The sequence below is a fragment of the Triturus cristatus genome, chromosome 12, assembly GCF_964204655.1.
Source record: "Triturus cristatus chromosome 12, aTriCri1.1, whole genome shotgun sequence".
In the NCBI taxonomy this organism is placed as follows: domain Eukaryota; kingdom Metazoa; phylum Chordata; class Amphibia; order Caudata; family Salamandridae; genus Triturus; species Triturus cristatus.
In genome coordinates, this window is record NC_140595.1 from 205,243,080 (window position 1) to 205,263,155 (window position 20,076).

The 20,076-nt window shown below is 42.7% G+C and overlaps 1 protein-coding gene across 2 annotated transcripts in view; it reads right to left on the minus strand.

Annotated features, from left to right (window-relative positions):
• Nucleotides 1–20,076, minus strand: part of LOC146773073 (uncharacterized) — a 682,875-nt gene that overhangs the window by 290,213 nt on the left and 372,586 nt on the right. Inside the window, exon 7 of one of the 2 annotated variants that reach the window (XM_085638325.1) lies at nt 19,842–19,977. The exons of the other annotated variant lie outside the window; for it this stretch is intronic. Within the exon in view, the coding sequence (XP_085494451.1) occupies nt 19,842–19,847 (6 nt within the window). The 5' untranslated portion in view covers nt 19,848–19,977. The remainder of the gene's footprint in view (nt 1–19,841; nt 19,978–20,076) is intronic. 2 annotated transcript variants of the gene reach the window in all.

Sequence of the window (20,076 nt, forward strand, 5' to 3'; positions counted from 1 at the left end):
CCCCCTACTCCCACTAGTCAACAACCCATGGATACCCCCAACACAGGAACTGGTAGTTCAAGGTAGGCTAAGAAAAGGTGAACTGCACACACTAAGGGGATGTCTTCCCTAATAGTCACGTTATCTCACATACAGATGATGCAAGGTTTACGCATGCTACACAACTGGACCTCTTTATAATGCAGCGGCTTCATGCCTCTCTGCGTGCTTGTATCCCTACATATCCTATCGTTCCGGATGGCTTGAAGGGGGTAGATTGATTTCTACACTCTATAAAGCCTACCTATCTCTGAAACCCACCAGAGACAGGAAGACAAAGGGTAAATGGGATGCTGACATGGGTCGGGTAATATTGGATAAAGAATGGCACTACTGCTGTGAGCAGATCAAACTAATATCCCATAAGCACCGACACAAGTTGCTACGCTTTAAATTCCTACATAGGGCATACGTCACCAGCAGTACACTCACCAGAATAGACCCCAACAGATCATCTAATTTCCCGAATGTAACACACCTGATGCAGCTTGCGCACCTCACCTGAATCTGCCTATAGATTAGTAGGTGCTGGGACAAAATATTTGAACATCTCTCACTAATAATCGGCACCGAACTCGCTCCTGACCCCTTTATGGCTCTGTTAGGCTATGTAGCAACATTCAAAAATCGGTTCGCAGCTACACGGCTATTGAGCGATTGTTAGCTAAAAGAGAGATAGTGCTGCATTGGGGTAATGGTCTCAGATCGACAGTTAAGGCATGGCTTACAAGTCTAGATACCTGCAACTCCACTAACAAAATATATGCTACACTCCAACAGCCTACTTTCAGGCTAAAGGATATTTTGCAGCCATTAAAAGATTATCTTCTGATAAATGAACACGACACAAATTCTTAAATGTGTACCGCAAATAGTAATGAACCTCTTAATGCTGTGTAAAGTCTGTCTGAATATCTCCAATGGTTATTCTGCACTACCGTACGTGTTTGGCTGCACCTGTACCTCATGAATATGTGATGTCTCTGCAAAATTCAGTCTGTACTATTACCTTCTAGCTATGCTATTTCTGAATGTAATACCGCCCAAAAAGTGCGTCTTTGTTTAAATTTTGTTTCTTTTGAAAATCATAAATAAAGTTTACAAAAATACATGTCTCAGCCCTGCCATTGCAGCCTATGTGTGTGAAGTTTTAAAATACCAAAACAACATTGGAAAATAAACATTTCGCAGGTCGAAACCTTCCTTTTTAATACACATGTCACCCCTAAGGTAGAAGCTGGACAGCCCATGGGCAGGGTGAAGTGTATTAAAAAAGTTGGACATGTACTCCTAAGTTTCACATGTCCTGGTAGTGAAAAACTCTTACTTTTTTACCAACTGAAAAGCCTATCTTTCCCTTAAAGTAACATTGGAATTGCCTAATTACATTTTATAAGTGTAATTTCCATATGGGAACAGGTAACCCTTTCATGTTTGGTGTCTGTGGAATCGAAATTTAAAATCCTAACTTATTGTGAAGTCAGATTTTCAATTACAAATCTAAAAATATGCCACCTTTAGAAAGTTGGCAATTTCCTATCTTAACCATTTGGTGCCTGCAGCCTGTCTCTGAGTCACATGACTGGGTGTAGTTGGCACTTGGGCTTTATGTATTCTTCCTAGACAGCCACACACAAAGGGGAGCTTAGGTGTGACTGGTTGGGCTATCACTGCCAGGATGGGAGGAGGAAGCTGGACCCAGAACCACTTACACTTGAACAAGCTGTATCATGTGCCCACACATAGGGCTGCATACCACCTGTAGTTAGTCTGGACTAAAGGCCAGAAAGGCAGGGCATTTGTACACTTAAAAGGCATGCCTCTAGAAGCTTTTCCCACGTCAAAGGCAAAACTAGGTATAAATTCTGAACCTCAGACACCATCACTTCAGCACACTTCTGGACCTGTTGATACTCTGTTAGGAAGAAGGACTGCTGTGCTACTGAAAGGACGACTGCCACTCTTCTGGACTGCTGCTCTGAAGAAACTACTGCCTGCTGCCCTCTTGCCTGGGTGAGAAGGATTGGACATGCATCTCTTGAATCCAGAACCCAGATTGACTTCAAGAACTAGTTGGCTGGCCATCTGATCTGAAGCCTCAGAGACCCAACAGGTTTCCATTAAATTTGCACCTGCAACTGGACTCAGCCATCTGTAAGTCTACCCTGCCAAGTGGTGCAAATTCAATCCTGGACTCTTGGAAGTGGACCTAAGGTGCTTGCCAGGCTTGTGGATCCAGCAGACCCCATGCATCTCCTTGGCTGCGTGCCGTAAACCCGAGCAGAATCGTTGTGTTGTCGTTGCTACATGGTTTGAACCCATCACAAAGATCTGCATCATACCACAGCTCTTTGGAACCACAACATCGCCTCAACTGCACAATGCATTCTCGGCGCAGGCACTCGCCGCCCTTGTCAACGGCAGCCTCAATGACAACTCCAGGCTCTCCATCGCCGCCTTGCAGCTCCTCGGAGCTAACGCATAGCCCTGACTGAACACCGCAGCCTCAACACTGGACTTCACATCACAAACCCTGTCGACGGGCTCCTCAATGATGATGCAGGTCCTAGCATCGCAGTCTCACCTAATCTTGGAACCAACGCATTGCTTTGACTGTGCGACAAATCTTCCACATAGCTCCTCGCAATAATTTGCAAACCAGGATTTAAGGTATTTTGTTCAGTGGGCCTAAATTAGTCCCTGTAGCTGGCCCGTGCTCTATAGAGGGTGGACTGAACTTGTGACTTTGTCCCGGTCCAGTACGACCAGATATACACAGTTGCCACTTTTTGGTGCTATTTAGTGCTATTTTCAAAAATCTTTTAAAATGCATATCTCCGGTTCTACTGATTTTTGTCGTTTTGGTCTGGTTTTATTTATTAAAGAAAGTTCAATTTTCCTAACTTGGTGTTGGATCCCTTTTTGTGCAGTATTTTCACTTTATTGCTGTTTGAAGTGTTGCACAGTTACGTTACACATTACCTCTTAGTTAAGCCTGACTGCTCTGTGACAAGCTACAAGAGGGCTGAGCACACATTAATTTAGGGTTGGCTCGTGCCTCACCCTGAAAAGGATTGTGGTTGCTGCTTGACCAGGGTTCACACCACAGTTAACCAACAACCCAATTTCTTTACTCAGTTCTTGCCATACTCTGGTTCACGACGTATACACGTTTATTAGTAGGTGTTAACCTATCACAGTTTTCCTACAATATGGTCCAGTTGCTGCTCACTGGCATCGAACTTACTTAATTTTTGCTTTTGAGAATTTTACCTTTTGACCTTGGGGACTCGTTATTCTTTACTCCCCGCTCTGTCTGTCCAAATTTGGAATCTTCGTTTTTGGTCTTACTCTTGGATTATCAAATTTGCATTTTATAGAATTTGGCCATAGTACAATGCTTATTGGGATGTGCTGTACCTACGGATTGCGCACTTCATAAAGTCTACTTGTATTCCCCAATATTCCAAATTTTTGCCTTGAAAAAGTCTGTGCGTCAGACAAAACACGTGTCGGCTATTGTGTGCTGGGAAAATGTCTTTAAATACATCTGGGATTACAATAAAGCATACCAAGAAAATATATTGGAAGATTTGATGTCATTTATACAATTCATTGACGTCTCTGTATTGTCTCTTTTGTGCTGAAGAAACTACAACTATGATACGGGCTTATATTGACCCATGACCAAATACTGTTGTTTGGATTTATGAATTTTTGGTTGTGCTGTAATAGCCTTACTTTTCTTTTTGTAGCAAAGGAAGTGGGTAGCCTTTCTACCTTCGCCTCCTGCACACTAAGCTCACTGAACAATATTAAATAGTACATTGACAACAACTGCCAACTGACATGACAAGACAGAATCCTTGAGTGACGCAAGTACCATTTTTTAAAAACTATTTTACTAATCCTTTAAAGCCAAATTCTTCCAACGAAACAGCATCCAGTGAAGCCATTTTGACTTCATTAGATAATTATCCTCACAAGCCCCAGCGCATTTTATTAGTCCAATTGCTGACCTCCACTACCATACCAAATACAGGTGGTTCTCGAAAAACCTTAAATTAAAAAATACAAGAGCTTAATAGATCGAGTAGATCACTCTCACAAAACCAAGACGTTTAGCTATGCTACACATAAAATCACAGAATCATGGAGAGGGTATATTTTAATATTTGGAAGCCCATAGAATCTAAGAAATTCCGGGATTGTATAAATTTTACTGAATGACGCAGATATGCACAGCTCGGGCCACTTGGTATCCTTGTCAGACTGACATGCTATAGTCAGTCCCTGTATGCGGATGGTACATTAACACAGTTTCCTATTTCTTGATTGAGATGGAGCTCACACCCTCACCGCTATTAGCACTTAAGGAGTACATGCACGACCTCCCTAAACCCAAAAGACGCTTTGTCGCAATCGCGCACCTCATTGCCAAAAGGGAAGTAGCCATAAATTGGGGTAGAAAATTCTCACCCACATTGAAAATATGGTTGCGAAGCATGACACATTGCAACACGAACAGCGACACTTATGCACTGATGCAACCACCCGCTTCCAGGCCCCTTGACAAATGGCAGCCATTCCACTCATATTTTTTTAGTCGTACAGGACACGGGAGATATGCCGCCCCCACAGCCACATACCCCATCTAAACATTGGGACAAGTGGGGGAACACAAGCGTCCGTTAGGTAGGCACAGACGCGACAGTGCTGTATTTGCACTTCTTTATCCCCCGTTATTCAGGATTGTCGTAATTATTGATTGTTTGGATGACTTATGCATGTATATGGACCCGATATCAATATCAACCACAGTCAATAATATGCTGTACTGTATCTTTGTTTCAATGCTTATTATGAAAATCATAAATACATTTTTTTTAAAACACAGTTCCCTATTTTTGCCAGGCCACCCACAGACAACTACCAACCAGTAAACATCTGGAACATTATTACACATATCAAGAAGTCTGATGACAAACTTTATATCCTTAGTTAGCACCAAGCTTGTGGTTTCTCAGCACCGATCTTCCAGTTGCCATCCCGTGCCTTCCCGTCCCTGATAGGGATTTTATTTTATCCACTGAAAACAGAGAAGACAAGAGGGTTCACTGCTACTTTTCTTTTATTGTACTTTATCAAAGCCGTCTGTGCACTGCTTTTATTTATTCTCTTTACCTCAGCTCCTCTTTCTTATAATTGCTCATAATGTATTTATAATGCATCTGCTACAATTTTTCATGCGTTGCTTTTACTTACTATTTTGCTTATTTTTTTCTATTATCTACTGATATGGTTTTAGTTAACTGTTCAATAAATTTGAACTTAGAACCTTAGTGTGCAAAAATAATCACTTTGTGACCGTGCATTCAGCATTTCGAGCACACACACCAGAGGCATTAGCGGAATTTAGTCAGTGGGATTCGGAGGGTGTGAATCACACATTCCACAACTAAACAAGCATTTACAATGCAATGGTCTCGGCATTGGTAAAGTTAGAGCTATTGGCATTGCTCATGACATTATTTTTGTTTTGAAAACATTTAAAGAAACGGCATTGTTATTTACAATGTCAATAGCTTAATCACTCTCAAATGCGAAACCTATTGCATTTGCACCCACACACAGAGCCACCTACACACACACTGATTAAGCTTTTGACATTGTAAATAACAATGCCGTTTCTTTACATGTTTTAAAAACAAAAACAAACAAAAATAATGGCATGAGCAATGTCAATAGCTCTAACTTTACCAATGCCGCGACCATTGCATTGTAAATGCTTGTTTTAAGGGGGCCTCGAACGGGTCTCTATCGGCTAAGTCTTGATTTCACCTCATGCGTCTTTCATCCACCTTCAGACAGTCCCTATCCCTTTATCTAATTTTGTCGTTCTCCCCTGTCTTCTCTCTATGTCACTGATTTTTTTACGTCTTTCTATTACTCCTTTCCCCCCCTTTTGTATTGTTTCTTTGTTGCTCTGGGTCAAAGTTTGATAAGTTAATATAAGGGCTTTCCCCCAAAATGAGTGCTGGTGGCCTCCACCGGAAACCACCGGCTCAAATTAAGCATTGTCTAAGAGCCATAGGAAAATGTACTCTCCGACCACAACGAACCAGAATTTGTGGTGAAAGGATGTAATCGCTTTGCATTGCATGCGCAAATGGCGTGCAGCAAGCAATGATCTGTCCTGACGCGTTCCAGTAGTGAGACCGACCCTGTAGCCGGGCACATTGGGAGTTACGATTTGTTTGGTGTGAATTAGATTGCCAATTCATGTATGGACAATATCTGGGAGTTGGAGCATAAACCTGAGCCGAATAAATAAAGAGGTCACAAACCGAAAATATTTTCGGTCACATTTTAGCGTTGGCTGAGTGGGCGTGACTGAAGTGCCAGTGCACTGTGCCGAGAGATGTGCTGCAAATTTTATTTTTTTGTAGAACATTTATTTGAGAGGTCCAGCGTGCGCCAACGGTTAGTCTTTTCTGTCACTTTTGTGCTATGATCTCCCAAGCTGCGAGAAATCTCTGAAGTATGGTCCAACCCCACCTCAACCCTTCCCCAGGGATTCCACCCTATCGCTCCCGATCCCCACAATAAAAGGATAGTGAGAGAGTGTCGCTAATGAGTGCTGTTTAATAGGGACACCGGCCATTGACAGCGCCTAGAAAACACTGCACAAAAGACAAAGGCAATACACCAAACATACGGTCCTTACAACGTGACGTGTTACACAGAATTACATATCCAAATACAAACACGCATTCAAGCTTAGGGTGGCATAAGGCCGATTGTAATCTTTAGTTTTACCAGAAGGTGAATTGGCCCCTGGACGCCTTTCTTTAACACAGGGTGCACTCTGGGAGATGCAGTCCCTGTTCAGATAAACGGAAGCAAGTGTACTAACATCTATGAAAACAGCGAAGACCCAAATCATAACCAACTATACTCCTGCCGTCTCAGTTCCTGAGATTTGTAAAAGCGCCACCTATTTAGGTGTTAAGCTAACGGCTAAAATTCAAGAAATCAACAACATAAACTACAACGTACTAGTTAAATCTACCATTTCACTATTAAAAAAATGGCACAGATTACCACTGAATATTATCGGCAGAATTAACTTAATCAAGATGAAGGTACTACCCAAATTCATGTACTTATTCCGCTCTATTCCGTTGGCCCTAAACAATTTGTTTTTCAAACAACTAGACGGCGCATTTAGTAGCTTTATATGGGGCTATAAAAAAGCGAGGAGGTCATTGAATTCTTTGAAAAATAACAAACTTGGGAGGGCTTAATTTTCCCGATTTTAAATTATATTTTTGGTCTGCTTTTGTTTCTCGTATTCGTTCGTTATTAAACCAGGGTGGAGCATCTTTTTTTCATTCTTTTATGTTAAAACAAGATGCTAATATGTTCTTATTACGAGTCAATGACCCCAATTACTTTAAAAGAGTAAAATTCAAGACCGCAAGAGATATAGCAAAGATATGGGCTAACATACTTATTTTTTGCAAAACTACTTTTTTTCATTCAAAACTACTGTTGTGGGGCAACCCGGGTCTTCCGGGAATTTTTAACGAACACAACGCTCAAAGCTGGACAAGATGGGGTATTAGGCATTTAGGGGACTTATACGGCATACAAGGCTTTTTAGACTTTAATACACTTAAACTACTCTATGGCCTCCCGGAATCTATGAGATATAAACATCGACAGATACATGATTATCTGGTGAACAAAAAACGACTATTTGAGATTACAGACTGCGATATCTGGACTCACTTTTACTCCTCAACAACTAAATCAGCAATAAGTAACACTTATAGTCTTTTAACCAACTTCAAACTAAACGACTGTTCTAAATTAGCTGCCAAATGGGGTAGGTTGCTAGGCACAAATGTCACTTTGAAAGACATAGAACGTTCCCTATCTAATATTAACAGCAGTGTCCACTCTTCTAGCCTGAGGCTACAGCAATTTAGAACGACTTGCATGCTATATTACACACCGGAAATCATTTCCAGATGGTCTCTTAACAACACTACAAATGACCATACTAAATGCCCTAAATGGTCGGCCTATGCAGCTGATCTGGTACACATGCTGTTCTCTTGTCCCACTCTTAAGGATTACTGGTCAGACATCCGGAAGGTTCTTGAAATCAGGTCAACCCAGCTCCCCCTATTCTCCGCCTCCTTTGTTATATTAGATATCAATCCCACTCCTTCTTCTGAGGAAATATGAATTTTGTGATCAGTTATGTCCCCTATCGTAGACCCCAACGGCTCCATGTGCATGCTATAAGTACATGTATGTTCCCTCCTGCTCCAGTTTTGAAGACGCAAATATATGTGTGTCCACCGTCAACATGTCCTCTTTCAGATCCGCCATGAATGGGTCAGATATTCCATTCCTAAGTATGAAAGGCCACCGACTTTATATGGTTCACTTTCCACATTTTACAGATTCAGGCGAGTAGGCCCGAATTCTGTCATCAAGCCTTTTCCTGCCTTCTGCCTCTGAAAGCTCCAGTCTGAGCCCGCATCTGTGACCATGAACTTTGTCTTACTCCCTGCGCGGCTAACGGTGCCTGATCCAGCCTGTCGCATGCCAAAAACTGTATTTCACCTTCGAGATTATCTCCTTCGCTCCTCATCCGATGCATTCCTGTCTAGTAGTTTAGGTAAACATTCTTCCAGCTCCCGTGCAAAGGGCCAAGCCTCGCTGCCCTCATGCAAATAACTCATAGCTCCGTTACCATGGAATATTCCTACCCCCTCGCATCTAGTGTAGACACTTAGACGCTTGTACACGCACTAATAGTCAGTATAGTCAGTATAGAATAAGATTCTATCCTAAGAGACCTCTCTTTTTGGATAACACAGTTCTTTAAACATAGGATATTAGATATGATTCGGGATTAGGTTGACATAACCCCAGACTTCTGTCTCCACATGTAGAGCTAAATGTCAAGTCCCCTTCACCCTCTAGTTGCACGTCAATCACACGTCATGCAGCTGCGCGCGCATCTCTGCCACATATTTCTGCTGACATTGCAGGATTCTTTTATGGATCCACCCACTTGTAACATCATGTTTAAATGACGTATTTTAGTTACACCCATGTTTAGTTACGTATGTACAGTTTATCTGAGTTATCAGCTGTCACGCCTCTTGCATCTGTTTTACTGTAATGCATTTTCTATAAAACCGCTTAACTGTCAATAATATATGTTCCTTCCTTCCTGAACTTTCGTGGTGATGGAATAGAAGGCCCACAATTCGAATTGTGTTCCTTTGTATAGGAATAAAGCCTTTTTAAACGCTCTAATACCACGGATTCTGCCTCTCATTTTACTGAGTTATTCTTAGACAGACTTTACCGCATAAAAAATAGTACCGGTAACGAAATATTTACCACATAAATTGGCGCCCGAACAGGGACACTTTCTCATCTCACGCGCCGGCGGTGCGTTGCAGGCTCGGTCTCCTGCCACAGCTGAACGGACAACAAAAACGCGTATCTGCAGGATTTCCTGTGTCTCCTTCCGGCCAAGCGGGGACGACTGAGGCTGCGATCAACACCCAGACGAGGCGGTGAGAAGTGCGAAGTATCCCGACCAGAGCCTAGCTGAGAGAGCAAGATCCGAGGTATACAGAGACCCGCCAGGTTCCGAAGTTCCGAGTCCAGTCGAGTCGAATCCAGTCCGGTCCAGTTTCAAGTTCCGTTCCGAGGCCTTCCGTTCCGAGCTACCCGGTGAGTACCATTACCGGGGAGGCATTTAACGTGCACATAGTCTGTGCCGGTCAAGACGGGTTTGGGTACACAAATCCGGTCTGCACTGTTTTAGCAGTGTATCTGTACTGTTTAGCAGTATATATAGTATGTTGTGCATATAAATAAATATTATCCAGTGTCAGTATAATGTCAATAACTAGTTTCTTATTAGTTATCATTGTTCGTAAAACTGTTAAGCGTTAAATGTTTTAAATACGTTCTATATATTGTGGTATGAATGACTGTTCATTATTGTGTTTTCTCGTATAAAGTGTGTTCTAGAAACAAGATCTAAAAATGCCGCTCTTTTCGAAACTAAGACAGATCAAAACTAGAAAAGGTGTACTCGAAGAAGCTGTTCCCATTCCACCTAGGGATACTCCAGGATACTTTATGTATCATAAGCATGGCCTAGATGCCGTATTATTTCTTGATTTATGGGTAGATTACACCAAAGAATTACCAGAGAGTCAGAGATGGCCCGCAGCGGGGACCTGGGATGCAGATTGCATCATGAGAGTAGAAGAAGAATTATGGAAAAAGAAAGCCAGACAGTCACAGAAAGATGCCATTGAATTATGGCGTAAAGAATCATATAGACGTACAGAAAAAGCACTTAGACAGGAAGATAAGAGTAAGGAGAATTCAAATAAAGTCCGAGAAAATCTATTACTTGAGGAAGGTACTCGAGTAAACTCAGAACAAGTAGGGAGACAAAGAAACGCCCTTATGAATGGTATGTATCCACTTCTGGCCGAAGGGTTACCTAAGGCTACTCCGGAAATACCAAAAGACTTGCCACCCCCATTGTTTCCGATAAAAGCGCACCCCAAGGGGCATCCCAGAACCGCAGAAGATGTTTTCCTCTCCCGCTATTTAGATGACGCAGCTCCCGAGTATGCTAATACCGCAGCACATAGACTGCTTGCCGATGATGCTCATCGCCAAGAACATTCGTCTGTACCTCCGCAACAACACGCTTCGACACACATTCCGACAAGCACATCTGTTTCTACAGTTTTTCCCACAACGACGGTTGCTGTCTCACCCTCAACAAATCCTTTCACGTCCAGCACCCCAGACGGTGCTACAGGAGGTACGACAGACATTTTTTCTACGCCACCCAGAGGAAATAAATTTTCCCTTAGAGATTTAGCCCTCCAACGTACGCCCAAACTAGCCACTCCCGACATGCTTAAGGAACTTCTAGTAGATTGTAGATATGATCCTGTGCCCGGTAAACGGGACGAAATGCTGCTGTCATCATTACGTATTAGACGAGCTGCCATATATTTAACGAAGTTACCAGGAATGAATACACATTTAGAAAATATATATCACTTTGTCCAGTCAGGGCGAGGTCCTGAAAGTATTAGCAGAGCCATGGAGTACCAGAAAGCGGAGGTACAGGGACAACTGTTACGTTTCCTCATAAACTGTGTAATTAGAAATCAAGACCGGCCTGGGGTAAATCCGGAAGAAATGCAAACACTTGTCACTTGGGGTCGGAATATATCAGAAGGAAGACATGATAAACAGTTATGTATAGTAGCTATGTACCGAAAGATCCGCAAAGAGGTAGAACGAATACACGAAGAAAGATTAGAGGTAGACGCCGCTGATCTAAACAGAGAGGAGGAGGAGCAAGAATCAGAGCAAGTAGACACGATAGCTTATGTAAGTAAAGGAAGACCCCATAATAATACCAGAGGTTTTAACGACCCAATACGTCCAATACGTCCAGAATATAATAGACATTTTCCAAACCCTATGCTGAATACAAAATCCCCTGAACACCTATTCCAAGCCGCTGATAAATTACTCCGAGATCGAAGGGGGTACCACGTGCTCGATTCCATGGACGAACAAGAATTAGTCAGGTCAGCAGTACAATGGGCTGACAGTCCCGGCGAATACAATGATGATGTACTTGCACACACGTTTCTGAATCTAGACCCATATGAACAGCGTTTAGCTAGTATATACATGATTCAACACCTCCTTATATTATATAAAGGCCAACACTCCGATCCAGGACCCTTACCTGACATATTGACAGAACTACTCACCAACATATGGAGAGGGTCAGGTACTGATTTGATTAAGGAAATACTAGAATCCCGAAACCAATATTTAAATTTCGTATGCCCAGAACACGTCTCAGTTCCCATAATGGGAAGAAAAATGTATCACATAGATAGACAGAACCCGTTACGCGAAGTACACCCGATCAGAGGTACCGACGATAATTTCACACGTGTGTTTGTATACACGCCTATAACTAAACTGGAATTATTAGAAATGAAGAAAGTAGTACCCAGTCATGATAAAGATCCAGCAGGTTTCCACCGTGAGATAAAAGACATGTTACTCATGGGAGAGTATACCTACCCCGACATTATGAAAATATTAAAAGTCCTATTACCCGCAGGTGTTTATGAAAAACTCAAAGAAAAAGAATGGGAGGTAGGAGACCAAAAGATAGATTGGACAGCATTAGAAAACGAAGAAAAGGCCCGAGCTGCAGGAGCAGGGCTTGGGGATAAGACTACAGCACTAGCAGGATTACTAATACAGGTATTGCCACGTTTATTAACTACGAAAAAGGAAGACTGGGGTGCAATCTCAGCCTGTAAACAAAAACCAGATGAAGACACTAGTGATTTCTATTCCCGATTTGAAAAATGTTTTAGTATAAATAGTGGTATAAAAGCCAGTAGTGAGTCATATCCACATCTGTTTGTGACAAAATTAGTTGAAAATTCTCTGCTACAAGTCAAGAATAGAGTATTGAAATTCGAAAGTACCTGACAAGGTAATACCCCATCACAGATGCTACAGATGTTACAATATCATCACAATAGAATTAGAGAAGAACAAGAACACGGGTATAAAAACATTGAAAGCTCTAGGAGCCATAATATGTTGTTCTCCGGAAGGAGTACGACTATTTTTACGTGACTTTAAAGGTCACTACGTATCCAGAGACATGGATCACCGACTGCAGAATTTACCTACACATTTATGGGCACAAGGCCCCACTGATGTTGGTTGCATGAACATTACACCATATCGAGTTACACTGAAAACAGGAATAGTACTACCACGAATGCGACAATACAAGTTACCACCCGATGCTGTAGTGGCTTTACTGCAAATCATTGACGAGCTCATTGCACAAGGAGTGGTTGTCGAAACTGACTCCAATGTATGTAATTCTCCGATAATCCCGATTCTTAAAAGAACAGATCCAAAAGCTCCACCAGTATATCGATTAGTTATTGATCTGCGCGAATTAAATAAATGTATTGTGCCACAATACCCTGTGGTCCCAGATATCTCTTCATTACTCACAGCTATTGACTCAGAAGCAACGTTCTTCACTGTAATTGATCTCAAGAATGCTTTCTTTAGTGTCCCAATCGATCCGGAAAGTCAATATTTGTTCGGTTTTAGTTTAAATGGACGAAGTTTTAAATTCACACGCGCACCTCAAGGATTTACAGAAAGCCCCAGCATCTATAGCCAAGCCCTGAAGCGAGAACTTGACAGTATCCATATGCCAGTTAACACTGCCTTGCTTCAATATGTCGATGATCTGCTGATCACCGCTCGAAGCGAACATGAATGTGAAAAAGCGTCACTGACGGTTTTAAAATTTTTGGCTGACAAGGGGCACAAGGTGTCCCCTTCTAAGCTGCAATTCTGTGTCCAGCGAGTTGTTTACCTTGGGCACTCGCTGTCCAAGGAGGGAAGGCAGCTTACATCCGACCGCATCCAGTTAATCGCTAACATGCCACCACCCAAGACACAAAAGGAGGTACGGGCTTTTATAGGCCTCACTTCATACTGTAGGCAGTGGATCCCTCAATATGCATTTCTAGCAAAACCACTCATCCAGTTGACAACACAGGAGGCAGCCACATCGACTGTCCTCCCTTGGACTCAAGAACATACACACGCCTTTGAAAGCTTAAAGAAAGCTTTATGCCAAGCACCTGTCCTAGCATGTTACAGTAAACAGTTTACACTCTTCGTTACAGAACGCGAAGGTACTGCTTTGTCAGTACTCACTCAGGAACAAGCAGGATCGCACAAACCATGTGCTTATTTCTCTAGTACATTAGATCCAGTAGCTCAGGCACTTCCAGCGTGCCTGAAATCAGTGGCAGCAACAGCTTTAGCAATCAGACAAAGCGATGCCATAGTGTTAGGACACCAACTGACAGTACAAGTACCACACGCAGTAGAGGTTCTCTTGAACCGCACACAAACACAACACTTGACTATAGCGAGACTCACCGGTTACGAATTAACACTGTTTCAGCCACATATAGAAATCAGACGTTGCAATACGTTAAATCCTGCCACACTGTTACCAGTGGGCGGAACAGATCCATTGGCACATGATTGTGTCGAAGTCATTACTATCACGACGAAACCCAGACAAGACTTGACAGACATCCCTTTGACAGATCCAGACTTGACATTGTATGTAGATGGGTCATGTATGAGAACAAGTACAGGAGAGCTAGTGGCCGCTTACGCAGTCACAACAGACACTGAAGTCATTGAAACAAATTGTATTAACACTTTGTCAGCTCAAGCAGCAGAGCTCACCGCTCTGACACAAGCCTGTATTCAAGCCACAAACAAAAAGGTCAACATATACACAGATTCACGTTATGCCTTCGGAGTCGTCCATGACTTCGGCGTACTGTGGCGAGAGAGAGGTTATTTAACTTCTCACGGTGCCCACATCCAACACGGACTCCTTATTCAAGCCCTATTAGATGCGATTCATCTACCTACTACAATATCGATTATGAAATGCAAAGCCCATACAAAAGTTACCGATATCATTTCTCAGGGTAATGACCTAGCTGACAGAACAGCTAAACAGACTGCTCAGAATCAGACTCTCACAACTGACATGACAAAGACAATAGTTCCGACACCAACACATTGCATGACAGTTAAGGATCCCGCCCTTGATGTAATTGACATACAGACACACGCTACACCAGAAGAAATAAAGAAATGGACTGAATTAGGAGGGATCCAAACAGATCAAGGATGGATGACGAAGGAAAAATCTATATGGTTTCTTCCCGATTCAATGGTCCAAGTTATCATTAACACTATACATAGTCCAGCGCACCTAGGAGAAAAAGCTATGCTAGACAGCATTCAACACATTTGGTTTAACAAACACTTGCGAGCCGCAGCTAAACAAAAAGTTCGTACCTGTATGATATGTTGTCAGTTTAATCCAGGTAAAAGCATCCCCGTAGAACAGGGTGGATTTCAACCTCCTAATCATGCTTTTGAAGTCCTCCAGATGGATTATATCCAGATGGAACGATGTCGAGGATTCAAATATGTTCTCGTAGTTGTCTGTGCTCTTTCCCGTTGGACAGAAGCATACCCGGTTTCAGATTACACTGCCCCGACTACTGCCAAACAGTTAGTTCGAGAATTCTTCCCACGGTACGGTTTACCACGTGTTGTCTATTCAGATAACGGCCAGCCGTTCTCATCCGAACTAATGAAACACGTTTCCCTTTTGTTAGGGTATCAATGGAAATTTCACTGTGTCCGACACCCCGAGGCAGCAGGTCTCGTAGAACGCCATAATCAAACTCTGAAAATCAGATTGTCCAAAATATGTAGAGAAAAAGGAGTTGATTGGATAGTAGCCTTACCAGTTGCGCTCTTACATGAGAATGGTAGCACATTCTCGAACAGGGCTATCCCCGTATGAGGTGATCTTCGGTAGACCACCAAATATGTGGGGGACGCCTATACCTCGTAAAATCACTGACGTTGACTGTAATATGCTGACAGATTACCTGGCTTCCTTGATGTCTGCACTACAATCTTGTCGTTCACAGGTATCCGCAGCTTTTCCCGACAATACTGAGGTGAAGCCCCATGACGTGGTTCCTGGGGACTTGGTGCTGGTCAGGAACTTTGACCGGAAGACCCAACTGGATCCTAGGTGGAAGTCACCGAAGTTAGTTTTACTTACCACCAGGACAGCCGTGAAAATCGAGGGAAGAAAAGGATGGTTGCACTCGAGTCATATCAAGAAATTTTATGGACTACCATCCAATATAGAGACTAAACCCTGTATTTCCTCAAAGACAGACTCAAAGCTCCCCTTGGTTGAGCAATCGAACTCAGAAATCTATAAACTAAAATTGAGGTCTAATAAGTCAGACAATTTGATTGTTTAAGTCCTCTCCAAGGTGAATCGGTTGAATTTGTCTCTGACATGTATCCTCTAGACCGGAATAGAGAGAGAAATCAGCGAAAGCAGCTGAAAAAGCATGCGTATTGTAAATCATTTCGTAGTCATTGTACAGTAACATTATTAATTTTGTTTTTTCTAAGTCTTTTGATCATCATTGTCAGCATCCTATTGCACATGTATTACCCTATTCCTAAGCATGCTTATAATATAACTGCAGAACATTCTTTTAGCGAATTTCCTCCGCATGAGTTGTCCTATAGATTTGCACTGCGCAACAACACTTTTATTAGTATGTTACATCATTCCCATCAAACCAGCAATGCCACAAATTGTTGGATATGTGGCCGACTCCCTCCCTATCAGAACTATAAGGGAGTCTTGCCCCTCTTTCCCTATCCGTTCACACACAATGGCTCCTGTGGAGCATGGTTTAGTTTGATTAATACCCTAGATTCAAATTCCGCAGTTTATCAAGACAACTGGGTATGGGGAAACCTGAACCTAGCTTTACTTAAAGTCTGCTACCCTAACAAAGAGGGACTTCCCAAAAGAACAGGAACTGATCTAGAAAATGAAGTATATGGATTAGGTAATTTTACACTTAACCTCATGATCCTGAATGTTGAATCTGAAGCTACACCAATCTTGCCCGCCATGTCAGTATTCCCAGTAAAAGGGGAATTATGTATAAGAAAGAATGGTTCCATACATATGGGCCATAGTAAATGCACCACTGTAATAAAATTCAGTGATCAAGGCAAGTTTACATTTAGAGCTTCTTGTCATTCCTACTTCATATGTGGCCAGACCGCATATATATGTCTACCTTTAGATTGGGATGGTACCTGTTACATAGCATTCCTTCTGCCACCTGTTTTCCTAGCTCCTCCTGATTATCACAGAAATACCCATTTAGTACACAATAGACGGCAGAGAGATCTCCCAATTGTCGATTACACTGAAACAGCATGGGAGAAATACACAGATTTCAATAAAGGTTTCTTTCCCTATATAGGTACAGTCACAAATAGTAAGCTGATACGTAGATTAACCAGAACCCTTGAAGCCGTAGTGAACGAAACTATTTCCGCCTTAGGCAATTTAACAGAAGAGCAGTCTGCTATGCGGATTGTTGTGCTTCAAAATCGTCTTGTCCTTGACGTCATCCTGGCCGATAGGGGCGGAGCTTGTAGGGTCATCGGATCAAGTTGTTGCATTTTCATACCAGAAAATTCGCCGTCAGTATATAAAGCCATAACCCGCCTTCATAAGATTGTAAGCCAGATACACCAGAGTCCAGGCACCTGGACTTGGTCCGGTTGGTTCTGGGGCGTGTTGTCAGCCTGGGGATGGAGAATACTATCCTTCCTAGGTATTGGCTTTCTCATACTATTCAGTTGCTGCTTATGTCTACAATGTGGGCCAGCGATTTGTGGTCTGTGTGCCACCTCGTGTATCCCACATCCAAGTATTCGTTCGAGATCCCGGAAGAAGAAAGAAGAACAAATGATACTATATGAACAGATCGATGGATTGATGAAGATCGATATCTCCTAAGGGTCCGAAGGGGACAAGGAGGGAATGAGGAAATATGAATTTTGTGATCAGTTATGTCCCCTATCGTAGACCCCAACGGCTCCATGTGCATGCTATAAGTACATGTATGTTCCCTCCTGCTCCAGTTTTGAAGACGCAAATATATGTGTGTCCACCGTCAACATGTCCTCTTTCAGATCCGCCATGAATGGGTCAGATATTCCATTCCTAAGTATGAAAGGCCACCGACTTTATATGGTTCACTTTCCACATTTTACAGATTCAGGCGAGTAGGCCCGAATTCTGTCATCAAGCCTTTTCCTGCCTTCTGCCTCTGAAAGCTCCAGTCTGAGCCCGCATCTGTGACCATGAACTTTGTCTTACTCCCTGCGCGGCTAACGGTGCCTGATCCAGCCTGTCGCATGCCAAAAACTGTATTTCACCTTCGAGATTATCTCCTTCGCTCCTCATCCGATGCATTCCTGTCTAGTAGTTTAGGTAAACATTCTTCCAGCTCCCGTGCAAAGGGCCAAGCCTCGCTGCCCTCATGCAAATAACTCATAGCTCCGTTACCATGGAATATTCCTACCCCCTCGCATCTAGTGTAGACACTTAGACGCTTGTACACGCACTAATAGTCAGTATAGTCAGTATAGAATAAGATTCTATCCTAAGAGACCTCTCTTTTTGGATAACACAGTTCTTTAAACATAGGATATTAGATATGATTCGGGATTAGGTTGACATAACCCCAGACTTCTGTCTCCACATGTAGAGCTAAATGTCAAGTCCCCTTCACCCTCTAGTTGCACGTCAATCACACGTCATGCAGCTGCGCGCGCATCTCTGCCACATATTTCTGCTGACATTGCAGGATTCTTTTATGGATCCACCCACTTGTAACATCATGTTTAAATGACGTATTTTAGTTACACCCATGTTTAGTTACGTATGTACAGTTTATCTGAGTTATCAGCTGTCACGCCTCTTGCATCTGTTTTACTGTAATGCATTTTCTATAAAACCGCTTAACTGTCAATAATATATGTTCCTTCCTTCCTGAACTTTCGTGGTGATGGAATAGAAGGCCCACAATTCGAATTGTGTTCCTTTGTATAGGAATAAAGCCTTTTTAAACGCTCTAATACCACGGATTCTGCCTCTCATTTTACTGAGTTATTCTTAGACAGACTTTACCGCATAAAAAATAGTACCGGTAACGAAATATTTACCACACTTCCCAGGATGCTCTGGCTTCAATCCTCATGTCTTGTGCTAAATTAACTTTGGCCAGAGCCTGGGCTCGCCCTGATCCACCATCGGTGTGGGATTGGTGGACATTGGTAACTGAGATTTACTCAATGGAGGCTTCACTAGCCAATCTTAGGGGGACCCGGTCCTTGATGAAACACGAAAAGAACTGGGGTTCATTCATGGAATAGTGCTGCTCCTCCTTTGAGCTTAATTTTGTCTATCGTTTTTTTTTTTTCTTTTCTTTCTTTCCTTCCCTCTTGTGAACAAACACATGTATTAATGTATGTTTTACTCACCAGCCTGTTCAATAAAAATAATTAAAAAAAAAGTGGGGTTCAGATAACCTCACAAAAAACTGAATATTAAATGCGACCCGCCACATTCACGCGCAGAAACATGCCGACAGCTCTCTCGCGCACATACAGACCAGTCAGGAAGCAGTCAGCCTTGCCATACACACATACAGATCATATACGTAACAATATGGTACTATTTACTCCACACACCTGTCATGTTGCTATTAATTAGCACACGTACAAATCCATCGCCCATATGTAGAGATCTAATCATACAGACCAGCACATCTACTCATACGTTTCGTACGATATGCGAACACTCGCCCTACACGCATCAATTACATACACACGCTCCAAACCTGCTCCATTCACACACACACACACCTTTCGCCATTCACACAGACTTTTCAATGCATATTGATTCATACATGCATCGCACACATACATACCATGCACGTACAGAATTACCATGCACACAGACCCATCACATGCAGACGCAAACACAAGACTCCCCGCACGGCCACAGGCAGACCATGATATACCTGCTCATTTACAGACACTGCAAACAGGCTACGCTTCACAGGCAGCACAGTACCTAGACACAGAGACTCACTAGAGTAACCCTTCGTACCCCGTGCCTTGCTTTTACACGCAGATTTGGGGCCTCTTACCTGCATCAGTGGCTCTGCGCGTTGTGACTCGGGTGCTGGGTCTGACCACCTCCGCTGGCTACGGGCTGCACAATGTCTCTGCTCTCCCGGCCTTTCCGTGTTTTGGGGGGGTTTTTCTCGGTAGGACGCCTGGAAGCTAGGATTGCAAAAGTACATGTTGCAACCAACCAGGAAGTTAGTCAGTAGCAAAAGTGTAATAGAAGTAGGACTATAACTGCGCGAACCCATAGCATCC